Here is a 13,850-nt window from a genome sequence, read left to right as displayed (position 1 = left end):
TGGGGCTACGTACACAAAGCACCCTCATCTGTCACAAGTGATCAGAACACAAAAGGTGAACACACCCTTGGTGATGTAGCATTGCATGTAACTGCATTGACCCCAATAAAACATGTGTGAAAGGTGTGGGCTGGAGACAGGGAAGATAAGGAGTGGGTGGAGGGGCCAAGTGAGGAGTGGAAAGGAGAGATGGGTTGTTTGGGTGGGGGTGGGGGGCATTCAAACAATGAAGTAGCATCATAACTTCATCTTTTTATATAATTTTCTTTCTTTTTTTTGGACAAGTCAAGAAACATTTTCTTCCACCCTCTACTCTTGTATTTAAGGTAAATTTGAGAGAATTCAGATGAGGTGTTGATACTGTAAGTGTTTTTAGGCTGCTGTTTGTTTTTCACATCATGCCGTGTTAGAAAAAATATGAAGCTAGTATGTCAACTTGATTGATTGCCTTAGAAAAATGGGAAATGTGTTTTGTGGATTAGTGAAAACATGGAGATGAATTAAGTAATGGCAGTCCCACAAAAGCCACAATGACTTTGGTTTTTGCGCATGCAAAACATTAATTTCACAAAGCAAACTCCCTGAAGATTGATCATCAATCAATTTGCTTTGAGAAATTGCAAATATGGATGATGAATTTGAGATAAATGGGTTGCCAGCCAAATGTGATGGACAAACAACAAACCAAGAAAGAAAGAAAAATCACATACGCACACACACGCACACACACACACACATGTAAGACTTTTTGATATATGACAGTGTTTGTCATTATCAAAATTGGATTTTTGACAAGTTTCAAGAATAAAACAGTGTAATGATGAGAAAAAATCTCTCAAAATATGTATGAAAATGTGTAAGACGCAAATGAAAATTAATAAAAATGTTCACAAAAAATCAAATGCAATTCCTGGTAATTTGCCATCATCTGTGTTTTGGCAATACTTTCCCTGGCAGTTATAAACAACAAAGAAAAAAAAGGCTATAAATAAATAAATAAATATATTAAAAGTCAGTAGCACTTCATTTTTCTCAACAGAGGAAAATAAAAACATATAAATGAACTCCACAGTTCAGCCAATGTACCAACAGGGAGCTTTGATTTATTTTGTTGTTTTGTGCAGACAAAACTGGATCCCCCTTGGGGCAATAATCTACTCTGGTAGCACTCTCACCCACTACCTTAGTATAGCCCGCAATCCATTTCATTTCCTTTTACCCACCTAGACATAGAGTACATGACAAGTTTTTTAAAGAAATATAATGTTCTCTGCAGTAAAGAGCCCTGCAAATCCTCCACTGATGATTTAAAGCTTTGATATAAACTTCACTCGCGGACTTATTGGCTTACGATCTCCTGATAGCTACATTTGTTTTAAGGATCTGATACATTATACTCAAAAAGAGAATGCAATATGAGTTATTCTACTTGCATCTACTGGTAGCTTGATTAATGATTAAACTGATGTTGGCAACCGACCCAATTGTAGACAACACAGAATTTGCTCAAGGATTTGGTGAAAGTCTTTATACTTATTTATCCAGTTTTATCCACTGTATTTATTAATAAGCACAGAAATGGTGAGATTTTACAAGTTGGTGTCACTATTTTCACGAGAATTCTGAATCCACTGGAACATCTTCAGTCAAAAGTGTCATGGACATGTACAGCATAAGAGATATAAAAAAGCACAGCATCCCGAAGAAGTGACAGGATAGCTGAGGAGAAGGATGTATGATCACAGTCGGCAACAATCACTGGCCTCTCTCCATCTTCCTCTTTCATACCGCCAAACTCTGTGTCAGCACAACCCAGAAGATATTGCAACAGACTTTTCCCCTCAGGTGCAACATTGTCATAGTTCATTAATCTTCTCAAACTTCTCCTTCTGCCGTCAGCCCCCGTACGTACTACTAATCCCCTTATTAATGTGGCAAATGAACCTGCACAAGAAGGACGACTCCCCCAAGGCTCCATAATTACAATGGTCTGTACAAACTCCTGTTTGCATAGAACGTCCATTCATTAAATGTACTGACAGGGCAGCTTCAGGAATACTCTGCGAAAGAGTCCCTGTTCTTCCTCGCAGGTTTTTTCTGCACTTTAAACTGAATACTACAGCTACTGTAATATCTAATTGCCTGCTAATTTTTTGGTTAACTGAGTCTATTATTGTTGTAGTGTAGTCACAACAAGAAGGAAAATGGTATGCGTGTTGGAAGAACATTTCAAACAAAAGTCTCCAGAATGATTTGGATTAAGTCAAACTAATATGCATATATTGTCAGATGTTCTATATGTGCTGCAACTATAGTGAAGCAGCACAAAGGGGAGCTGCTATACTGTGTCCCCAGAGCTAAAATACAGTTGGTCTGTGCTGCAGAAGAGCACATCAGAGCAGTGTGGGCTAACTGAACCGTATTTACAGACTTCCCTTCAGTGCTTGTTTTTCTGCCATGCAAGAAAAACACTAATAACCCACAGCAATTAAGCCTTTTGCACATGAAGTGTTCAGGCCCCATGGTTACACACAACTGAAAGCATATAAGGCCCATAATTGTGCATCCTAGCATATAATGTATATTACCATAACAAATCGAGGGGAAAGAGGACGCATCTTGTGTATCTGCAAGAATGTACACATGTCTATCTATGCGTGCTAACTCAATAGACAGTTAGCGGCCTTAAATTGACATTTAAGGTTAATGTTGAAGAGTGAGAACTTAAAATATGGATAGTAATCGCTCTGGCACGTTTCATACACCATCTCTGTGACTTCTTTCAAACTCTGTAAAACCATGTTAATGTGTCCATAACATGAGCCTTGGGATCTGGTGCACATGGTTAATGCCTAGCCACTGGGCTCATGTTATGTTAGTGAGCCACATCTATGTCTCCCCGTAAGACTACTAAAAAGGAAGAAAGTAAGACTGATGGCGAAACGGCTATGATTATACTTGGTTTCTTAGATGCTTGTGTTGCCTTGAGAAACTAGGACAGTGTTTTCATGCTTTTTTTTTTCTCTCAGTGTTGTTTACACTAATGTAGGTCCCTGGAGGGTAAATAATAAGTGTGTGTGGGGGGGGGGAAAGGCAAGGATTGCTTCTTTTGCTATCAGCAAAGTTAGGGGTCTCTATAAAGCAGATTCCACTAGGCATTCGTCTGTGATGACACTGTAGTAGACTGCTGCTAGTTCTATTCCCTATGTTCTGTATTCTCTGAGAGGAAGACACCACTCAAACCTGCATGCTTCGCTGTTGTTGTCAACTTCTTTTTCCCCGCCTTCTTGTTCATCAATTTCCTTTCAGTCCCCTGATTTATTTATTGATTGTGGCTGATGTTGCATAGACGTGACTCTTGAGAACCGGAACAAAATGGCGTTTGAAGTTCTAAGAGTGGTCAATTTTAAAAGCTATTCCCCTCAGCTTTAACACATTTTTCTTTCTCTTGAACATCCTCGTTCACGTAATTGCTCATTTTGTGTCAATTTCAGGCAACAATGGGTGATTGATGATGGTTTGTTCCTCATAAGGCGGCAACGTAAATGCTTAACTTCATCATTCCATCATATACCTTTGTATATTGAGACAATTCAGCACCATACTGGACTCATTTTAAATGCAGTTCATCAAACCACATTTTAAAACGGAATAACAACATTGATATTGACATATTTTTTAATCATCTTTGTATGTATAAGAATTCTTTTAATAATGCAGTTCTTATCTTTTTCCAAAGCGCTCCTACTCACCGGGGAATATGATATGATAATCCTATGATATTACCTTTTGGATTTACTGTCTGTTTAAAGATTCACTCAAAAAGGTAATTGGTATTTTTTGGGTTTTATTCTTTCTTTCTTTTTTCTTTTTTAAATTACAGTTAATCTCTTCTCGGTTTTTATTTCAATACACAGGCAGAATTCAAAAAAGAATTGGACACACTGGATGAGCATCTACTTATCAATGCTCATGAAATAGAGATGGCATGAGCATGTCAATACAAATGGTTGCATGTGCAAAACAATCAAAATATGGAGGTATCAATAGCATTGATAGCGTACCCTGCTTTATCCAGGAAGACGCGTCAGTGCAGTCAGTGCAGTCAGTGCAATCATTTTACCACAATCAATAATTGCCATTTAACCACAAATCTGAAGTGAGATCCTTATCAGTGAGAAGTTTTGACTGAGAACCAGCCAGATAATCTTCATTACAAATCTCCAAAGAAAGATATTAGCAAATAGTGGAAAGGTAGAAAATTACCTTCTCCTTCCAATAATAAGAAAGGAGACAAGTAAGTGTTCCTTTGTGTGCAGTCAAATAGTGCATATTAATTTGAGTAATTCAGAGGTATTGCTAAAGAGAAGGATATCTCACTTCCCCTGGACTTTTTAAAAGGTGGTGGGATTGTCTGGATCTGAATAATATAGTTTCATCAATAAATAAATACCATTTGATTATGAATTTGACAGGACATGACATGATTATGTTTCAATTTCCAGTTCTAAAAATAGGTGACAGTATAGAATGAAGATGGTCACATTGAACCACTTTGAGTCATTAAAGAGTAAAAAGAAAAGAGATTTAGACTGAGGCACACCTTGAGGGTCCATTTCAACCCTTGGCTTCTAAGAGGATTACATTTACACTCCACACAAGTACATAGAAAAATATGAATCAAATTTTACACAACACTTCAGAGGAACGCGTGTGAGCAAAAGTGTCTGCAACAGTAAATCATTTATATTATCAATGGCGCTATATAGAACACACTGCCTCTGTTTGTGTGCTTCTTTGAATCATTTGTCAGAATTATTGATTCCAATAAATCTTGTGTGGTATTGTGGGATGACTGAGCGAATCAATGAAGTTGTGCTTACAGTATAGTGTCATATCTCATGTGTCCTCCTCTAGGGTTGAATCCCTCCCCCCCACCGTCACCCATTTCATCGCCTTGTCTCGTCTCTTTCTCTCTCTCTCACACACACACACACACACACACACACACACGCACACACACACGCACACCAAGGGCGGCTGGCAAATGACGCCAAACTGAATGCCTCTTTTCACTGCTACTTTTCACACAGAAACACATTAAATGCAACCCCAGATGCAGTGACCCGAAGGTATGCGTCGATAGGAGTCGCACAGTGTCACCCCTGTAATTCCACTCTCTCTTCCGGATATATCTTATCACTCACATCTTTAACTGCTAATATCAATCTTCCCTGTGCATCATTAGGCAAGAGTATTTCACTAAGAACACCAACATAGGTTTCACTCCTTCCTTTTCCTCCTTTGCATTTACAAGTCCACTGCAGGTTGGCGTATTGCCAGGCTGTGCCATGCAGCTCAACACTGCCACCTAAAGGTTCAGTACCACCACCCGTCAAGCCTGACCCACTGACAACACTCTCACACTGCCTCCCTTTCCCCCTCCGTACGCTCTCTCTTCCCTCCTCTCTGCTGCTCCCTGTATTTGTTCACGTGTGTTCCAAGTGTGTGTGTTGTGTAGTGGTGCTTTATTAGCAGAAAAATTAATAAGGCTTTGATAAAAAGCAGCATGGATTATGTTGAAATGTGAGGCTCATTATTGGCTAATCCTTTTTGAATTGGATGTGTATCAAGTTCCAGACTAGCTTCAGTCAGTTCGCTTGTGTGCTTTGAGAAGAGGCATTTAATTCGAGTTTAGATGATGTAGCAAAGCCTACAGTGACATTCACAATACCACCGCAGCGGACTAATTATTGACTGTTGTTATTGCTGCAGGTGTTGAAAAGGTTACAACATCTTTTGTGATATAACAATACACATCAAAACAAATAAACAAACAAAAATAAAAACATGAATACACTCAGTTTTATGAGGAGAGAGGTGAAAAGTCAGCTATTTTTTTCTAAGAATGTGTGCAGCATTTATCTACGATGAAAACAGTAATCTGAGTAGATAGGCAAGAAAAAAATGTTTCTTTCACAGAGAACATTGAGTCACAATTAATGTTATGTTGGTACATTTTACCAGTGATCTAACCTGGGTGCTGAATACACAAAATAAGGCAAGGCAATCACTCACCCACTTGCATTTGTTTAATATTAATTAAATATATATTAATGACAAAACATCAGTCTATAATTATTCCCCAAAAAGTATGCATGTGATTGTTGAGTCCATAATCAACTCCATTAATTAGCAGTTGTTCAAGTTACTTTTTTCTCTTTTTTTCTTTTTTAAGTTTGAGAAATAGTGGAACTTGCTGAAGCAGTATGTCTCCTGTAATCTTTTCTGCTGGTTCACAGTAAGCGAGTCTCTAATCTAGACTGGCACTTTAGCACTGTGGAACAGGGCAGTTATAGGCAGTACTTATAGACCAGTAAAAGTGCTCTTTTACCTGCTGTCTGGTGTGCATGGGCCCCTTCGTCTTGAACCCTCCTTGGGAGCTGCACTCTGAGGCACTGAAGTGGTCAGAGCTCGTGGAGGACCTCTTGGAAAGGGTGTCACAGCCCCCAACAAATGTGTTATCCAATGGGAGCTCCTGAATCACGTGATGCTTCTTCACTGAGACCGGCGTGTCGGCCTTGAGGTGGAAGGCCGATTGAGGGGAAGCGGACTTGTAGTGCCGGGCCAGGTCTGGGCTGCTGGGTTTGAAGGTTGTGGTAGGCGTGGCATTCCAATCAAAGCGTCCAATCCCTTGCTCCTCCAGCTCGGTGGGCAAACTGATGGTTCCGTTGATTGGCTCGTGGGCAGGATCGTCAGGCTTGTTCCCCTCAATGGTGACAAAGTTGAGCAGGGAGCTTTTTGGGGATTTCCTTTTCTTGCGCTTTTTCTTCTTGTTCTGCTTGTTCTCTGTGTTTGGTGACATCCACTCTGCCCCCTGTTTTTTCCTCTGTGCAGCTTTGAACCTGGAAGCGTGGCGGCAGCGCAGAAGCACAGTGACAAAGATGACAATAATTACCACTAAAGCGCCGGTAACAAAGGCTATCATTATGGTTAAATAGTCACCACTTTGATAAGTTTCACTGCTTTCGCCAATGTTTCGGTCAATTGGGGTCTCCATGGTGCGTCGGATGAGATCATAGATGAGTGTCGAGTTGCCCACAGTGTCATTGACATACAGAAATACCAGCACCAGCGTATGGAGAGATTTAGGATATCCCAGGTCACTGATATTAACCACTAATCTGTGTAAGCCTATATCAGTCACTGCTGGTTTTTCCTCAAGAGTAATATTCCCTGTGACAGGGTCAATCCTGAACAGACCTTTGTTGTTCCCACTCACAATGGTGTATTTGAGTTCTGCGTTCATCCCTGTATCACCGTCTACAGCAAACACCTCTGCTATCACAGATCCTGGGATAGAGGAGAGAGGGACGAGCTTGAAAGATGTGTTGGATGGGGGGTAGATGACGATGGGGGTGTTGTCGTTCACATCGATGACATTGATCGTCACCTTGGCTGCTGAGGAGCAAGGAGGCCTGCCACTGTCCACAGCCCTGACATCAAAAGTGTAGGAGCTCTGTTGCTCCCTATCAAATGACACATTAGATTTTATCACTCCAGAGTAAGGATCCAGGATAAAGTTCTCGTTGTCATTCAGTATCGAAAGAGAAACAGCAGCATTTTCTCCAGCATCTGAATCCGTCACAGTTATCACCCCCACTGTGCTGTATTTAGGAAGATTCTCAGACACAAAGAACTGAAAGTGGTTATGTGTGAACTTTGGGTTGTTATCATTTTCATCCAGCACTGTTACAATTACGGCTGCCTGCGTTTGCAGAGGGGGTGTCCCGTTATCTCTTGCCGTTATAGTGAAGAGAAACCTATCCTGATCCTCCCGGTCAAAAACCCTGGACGCAGTCAGAACCCCGGTTTTGCGGTCGAGATCGAAGAATGATGCATTTGGTCCCAGCTGATAAACTATCTCTGCGTTTTTCCCACTGTCCTCATCTGTGGCAGTGAGTGTAGTGAGGAACAGGTCGCGCTTGTTGTTTTCCATAACAGCCAGCTCAATAACTGGCTGAGTAAAAATAGGCGGGTTATCATTCTCATCCTCCAGCCTAACTCTTACCAAGGCAGTCTGATTCAAGCTCGGTTTCCCAGAGTCAGAAGCTACGATTTTAAAGTTATACTCCTTGGTCCCTTCATAGTCGAGCAGCGCAGATGTCTCTAACAAGTACTGGTTGTCGTACACTGCCTTGAGATGGAAGGGCACATCTTTCTCTATGAAACAAATGACCTTGCCGTTGATGTCAGTGTCTTTGTCTGACACTGTGATGAGAGCTATCTTGGTATTGATGGGATCCTTCTCCGAGAGGAAAACAGTGCCGTTAATGGGACTGATTATGTATCTCAGGTCTATATTAGGTGGATTGTCATTAACATCGGTCACATTTATGGTAACAGTAGCTCTGGCAGGACTAGAGCTGCCATCACTGGCTAAAACAGAGAGCTTATGAATAGCAGTCTCCTCTCTGTCCAGAAGCCGCTGCACTCTAATTAGGCCAGATGTTGTATTTAATGCAAAGAGTCTTTTCGTAGCAGGTGACACCTGAGTCCCAAATACATAACGTATCTCTGCATTAGCCCCTATGTCTGCATCTGTGGCCTGGAGCTGCACAACAGACGTGCCAATAGGGGAGTTTTCTGGTATATGCACTTCTATCTGACCCTCTTTAAACACCGGTCTGTTATCATTCACATCCGTTACTGTGACTTGGAGAATTGCAGTGCTAGATTTCTGTGGACTGCCACCATCCTCCACTTTGATCTTCATCACATATGTATCCTTCTGCTCTCTGTCCAGATTCTGCTGCACAATGAGCTGGGGCCACTTCTCCCCCTCAGGCGTTTCGACTATGTCTAAGCCGAAGGCACTTTGCCCGTTGATGAGCTCGTATTTGTGGACACTGTTGGGGCCAGTGTCTGGGTCAGTGGCAGAAGGAATAGCAAATCGGCTGTTAATGAGCGTGTTTTCGGGGATGGAGATGTTGATCACAGGGGACGGGAACATGGGGGCATTATCATTTGTGTCTTTGACAATTATTTTGATCTTAATCAGCCTGAAATAATCATTAGGAAGGATGACCACTTCAATTTCAAAGGAGCACTCGCTGTCCTCAAACGAGGGACCGGGGCACAACTTCTCTCTGTCGATTCGGTTTGATGTTGTGAATATCTCGCCTGTGCTGCTCAGAACGCGCACCAGTGGGTTATCTCCTGCTTTGGAGACGAGCCGGTACACAAGATTAGCACTTGCTCCAGTGGCAGCATTTGTATGGGAAATGTTTAGGTCCTTTGGTATGTTTCCAATGAGGACGTTTTCTTGCAACTCCTCTCTGATGGGGTAGATTAGCTCTTGGGCTATTGAAGGATCTAGCCATATGCAGGCAAGTAGGGCACCCAACAGGTAATAGTCTTTTAGGTCCATGACAGCGTAAATGTGTTTCCAGCCTTCACAAGTCAAAGGTTTCTTTCTATTCAACGTTGTTACAGGCAGTGACTCCTTGCATGTGATGGCAGGAATCTTCCAGGGACAAACCTACGAATACATGACAGAGTTTCTCTTCAGTGAAAATAACTTTGCCATGCACAGTAATTCAATTTAATTAACAAACAACCCCAACCTCACAGTCAGCTGTTTTCTTCTCTTTTTTTTTTTTTTTTTTTACACAAATCACTATTAAATCTGCCCAAAGGCCTTTATCAACAATTCATAGGGAAAAAATCAAAAGAAACACTGCAGCAACCATTTAGACATCATTCCATGTCTGTTGCTCACTTTCTAAATCCTCCACATGTTAAGGTCACTAAGAATGTTCAGCATCTCAAACCCCCATGGCCACAAACTTCACAACACATTACACACTCCTATTCATGTTACACTTAAATTAAAGAGCTTTAGCTGTGTGTGGGCTCCTAAAACGCATGAATGAAGCCTACAAAATGAGCTCAGACAGATTTTGAATTCTTAGTGGGCAACTGAGACCTATTCTTATCGTACATACCCAAATCCGTTACAGCGCAGGAGAAAAGCCGGAGTGTGTCAGCTCATAGTCTTCTCTTCCAGTGTACCTGCGAGCTTATTCGGACAAAGATATCCTTCTCAGTCAGATCAAGCTTTGGGTCCAGGAAAGAGAAGAAGAAAAAATATTTGCCCCGCAGGAGTAATCAGACTCAAGAAAAGGTTTTGTCTAAAATCAGCTGGTCGCACAAACTGGGATAAATTAGATGCTGCATATGTCGCAGTAACGTTTCCCTCATTTAACTTGAGGAATGGACAGGATCTAATTGTGCGACCTGCGGTGATTGCGGTGATCAGCGTCGCTCTCCAACGGACACAGCCAGGTGATCAGTGTTGTGTGCCGTCTTCCATTAGAACCGGTCCCAAAAACCAACGCTCATCTCCCGTACACGTCCCAAGAAAAACCGGCGTTTTTTTTCTCTCCCGCGGCTACCTGTTAAGGTGAAGGCGCCGACGAGGTGAACGCAAAAGGAGACACTGCTGTCCCGTCATGTTTCAAGTTCATGGAGCTCCAGCAATAATCAGCCGACAAAAACACAAGGTTAAAAAGAGATCATGAAGAAATTTAAGAAACAAAAAAAAAGAGAAATCTCAGAGTCGATCCCACTTGGAAATGCCAACCTAAATATAAATGCTGTTCAGTGTGACACCGATGCGCAGCGTGTATGTGCCGTTTATCCTTGCACTCTCACTCCCGGAGCAGAATATCTTGCACTAACTCTGTGTAAACCCATAGGAGGGGTGGTGAAGTACACCACACCGACGCCCCCCACCCCGCCGACCCTCGTCATTGGACACCGCCCCTTTCTTTCAGTTGCGTCGACAGCCCGAGCAGCAACAGGATTGGTCCGAAGTCACGTCACTTAATGCAGACCGGAGGGTTGTCCGCGGTGAGGTGCTCCGTGAAGATGCTGCAGGCTGCAGAGGCGCTTAACCAAAAACCCCGAGGCTGGAGGGGGATGATGGTGATGACGACGATGAAGAGGATGAAGCTGCGTGTGCTGCTGATGATAATGTAGAGGGGGGGGGGGGGGGGGGAAGAGTGTCTGTACTCTAGCTTTTACACTGTTGATGATTATATAAAAGGCAAATAGCAGTCATTGGCTCTAAAGGGACGCATCAAACGCATAAGCCAACCTGTTAGGCTGTTGTCAGGTAGGAATGCACTAATTGCAGTGGACACAAAAAGCCAAAAGACTGAAAAAAAAATACATATAACTGCAGCGGTTTACCCTGGATATGACTTGCCAAGAACAAACACAGGCATATAGGCTACAATACAAGCCTTGTGAAAGGGTCACTAATTGCACTCTAGACAGAGAAGCCGTTGTCTACGTATGTTTGCACGGGGTGCATATTCACGCTCCGTCCGCCACACTCAGCACCCTGCAGCCACTCATCAGCATTTGTCCGTAAGAAATAACCTTGACAGTTATCCCAGTCATCAAAGCTTTACACTGCATGTGGTGCGAGCACTTTGCGTAAAGGGGGAATTGCATTTCTTTTTAAGTTTACTGCCTCGTGCTAGAGCTGTGACGATCTGAGGAGGCTGTGGTGCGACTTTGGAATTGCCCGTAACCGCAGATGATCTTACTTGACAAGTTTCAGAGCAACAAGAGGAGGTTGAACTGTGTAACGGGAAACGACTAACCCCCAAAATGGCATGTCAGAAGTGCCACAATGCAAATAGAAAACAGCAGATTTAATAGAAGGGAAATCAGAGTCAGCCATACAGCCATCCTTTAATGCATACTGCCATCCAACCATTACTTAATTTCAATGCAGTAGATAACCCTCAATTTTCTTCCACAGCTCTCTGGCTGTACTGCTACTGAGAAAGGCAAGCTGTTGAGCTCAAAGGCTGAGAAGCCTGCCATGGTGAACACTGCCATCTTGAGGTGCTCTTTCACAAATGCCTGAACTGTGCTGTGAGCTTCATAGCTCGAGAAAACCACAAACTGCACATTTCTAAACCAAGTCTTGGTGTACATGCTCTTTGACAACCGTGAGAAGTGAGAACAGAATAAATCACCCAATTAATGACTCAGTAAGAAGCAAAGTGCGAATGAAGAGAAAGCATGAAGTGAGAATGAGCCACGTTGTTGGCAAATGGTGATGGGAGCGATGCAAAGGACATGGGACACATACTGTTGAGGTGAGAACTATGCTGCCAATGTCTCTCGAGAGGCTGGCGTAATGCCTGGTCAGCAGTCCATTAGCACAACCGACCTGATGGCCTGACCTTTCTGCCTCTCTGCCGCCGTCAGTGTCCTTTGCTCAGAGATAGCAGCTAAAGGAGTGATCTGTCACTTGAGTTTAAAGTCTGACACCCTGATGTGGAGGGAAAAGTGACAACATAACTGTCTACAGTGGTGAAACACTTTCTTGCTCTGGTGGTCTGCTGGAGTCATTAGGAACTCATCGCTTGCCTTCACTTTCTCGTGCGTGCGTCCGTGCGCGGGCGTGTGTGTGTGTGTGTGAGTGTTGCTGCAGAACAAGAATTACATTTCGATTTAATAAGAATTTCCAAGGTCTCTGAGGTGTTTGTGTGTTTTAGCACAGGGGTGATTGTGCAGTGATTGGGATTATTGGACAGAGAGTACACTTTGAAAGCCAGAAATCCCCACATCTTGTGAAGTTAAGACACTGGTATTGATCAGTTTATCCACCAAACCTCCACAGATGTATTATGGTCATTTTCTGTCACGGGTCAGTAAAATCTTATTTATGGCACCTTAAAGAAAAGTTGAACTTTATCATTGTTATTGGGTTCTACTGTGATTATGTGTCACTTGACCTTGACTCGGACACCAGAAGGGGTGGAAATCAGCAATTGCAGCAACTGCACAGCTCCTAATTCTATAATTCTCTCTCTCTCTCTCTCTCTCTCTCTCTCTCTCTCTCTCTCTCTCTCTCTCTCTCTCTCTCTCTCTCTCTCTCTCTCTCTCTCTCTCTCTCTCTCTCTCTGGTTTGCTTTCTCCTCATTTAGTCTGTTTTGAACTGGCTGTGGATAATTTTTCGCCAGTCCATTTACTAACAAGTGATGAATAATGTAGTATGCTAAAATATGTTCTAGGTCTTCTTGCGTACCTCCTACAATCTCATATCGAAGAGAGAGCCTAAGGGAAAGGTCCAAACCTAAGGCCTTATGATTCCCCATATACCAGGTGCAGTCAATCACACTATTCACCTTCGTTTGATTCTCACACTGACTTATTGACTTGTTCATGCTGTTGAACTGGCTTCATGAATAATACAAGGAACAAATATGTTTATCTTCCTCGTCCATTAAAGTACAAGGTCAAACAGGTAATTTATGTATTTTTTAACTTGAACATGGTCTGAGGAGCTGGTGCTGTAAGATTTAAACAGTTTGTGTCACAATGTTAGTGCTGTTACGCAGCCGATAAGCAGTAAAGGTGGCTGAATGCAGTTTGTCTAAGTATTAATAAATATTACCAACATCTTACATTTATTTGAAAGTTTATACTTCTATACAAATGCTTTGTTTGGATTATGCAACATTACATCATCTTTCCAGAATATCACAGAGAGAATATTGTTGTTACTTCAACATGGTGCTTTAATAACAAACGGTGAGAAAAACGTTCTCACGATGAGGATGTTCTCACTGAGACTGTTGTTTACAGCTCTAATGACTTGTATGACATATTTTGGTCAGGAGTAAGAAAAAATTCAATTTTGACAAGTTCTTTTACGCATAATTGGGGCTATTCTCTGTGTGAGAAACATTCATAAAAGCAGAGACCATTTTATAGTGTGAGTGCCGTCTCTTTGCCAGGTGCATGCTCAAAATAATGCAAAG

The 13,850-nt window shown here is 42.2% G+C and overlaps 1 protein-coding gene across 3 annotated transcripts in view; it reads right to left on the bottom strand.

Annotated features, from left to right (window-relative positions):
- pcdh9 (protocadherin 9) overlaps positions 1–10,700 on the bottom strand; it is a 188,428-nt gene extending 177,728 nt beyond the window's left edge. For 2 of the 3 annotated variants that reach the window (XM_029457066.1, XM_029457086.1), the window contains exons 1-2: positions 10,008–10,700; positions 6,395–9,541 (exon numbers count right to left, since the gene is read on the bottom strand). In XM_029457066.1, coding sequence (XP_029312926.1) covers positions 6,395–9,430 — 3,036 coding nt within the window. In that variant the 5' untranslated portion in view covers positions 9,431–9,541; positions 10,008–10,700. Of the gene's footprint in view, positions 1–6,394; positions 9,637–10,007 lie in introns of those variants that run through there. The other variant, XM_029457077.1, reaches the window with a different exon arrangement.
- Between the last annotated feature and the right edge of the window lie 3,150 nt (positions 10,701–13,850).

The sequence above is a fragment of the Cottoperca gobio genome, chromosome 3 (genome assembly GCF_900634415.1).
Source record: "Cottoperca gobio chromosome 3, fCotGob3.1, whole genome shotgun sequence".
Classification (NCBI taxonomy): Eukaryota; Metazoa; Chordata; class Actinopteri; order Perciformes; family Bovichtidae; genus Cottoperca; species Cottoperca gobio.
Note: the sequence above shows the minus strand (reverse complement) of the source record. Positions and strands in the feature narration are given on the sequence as shown.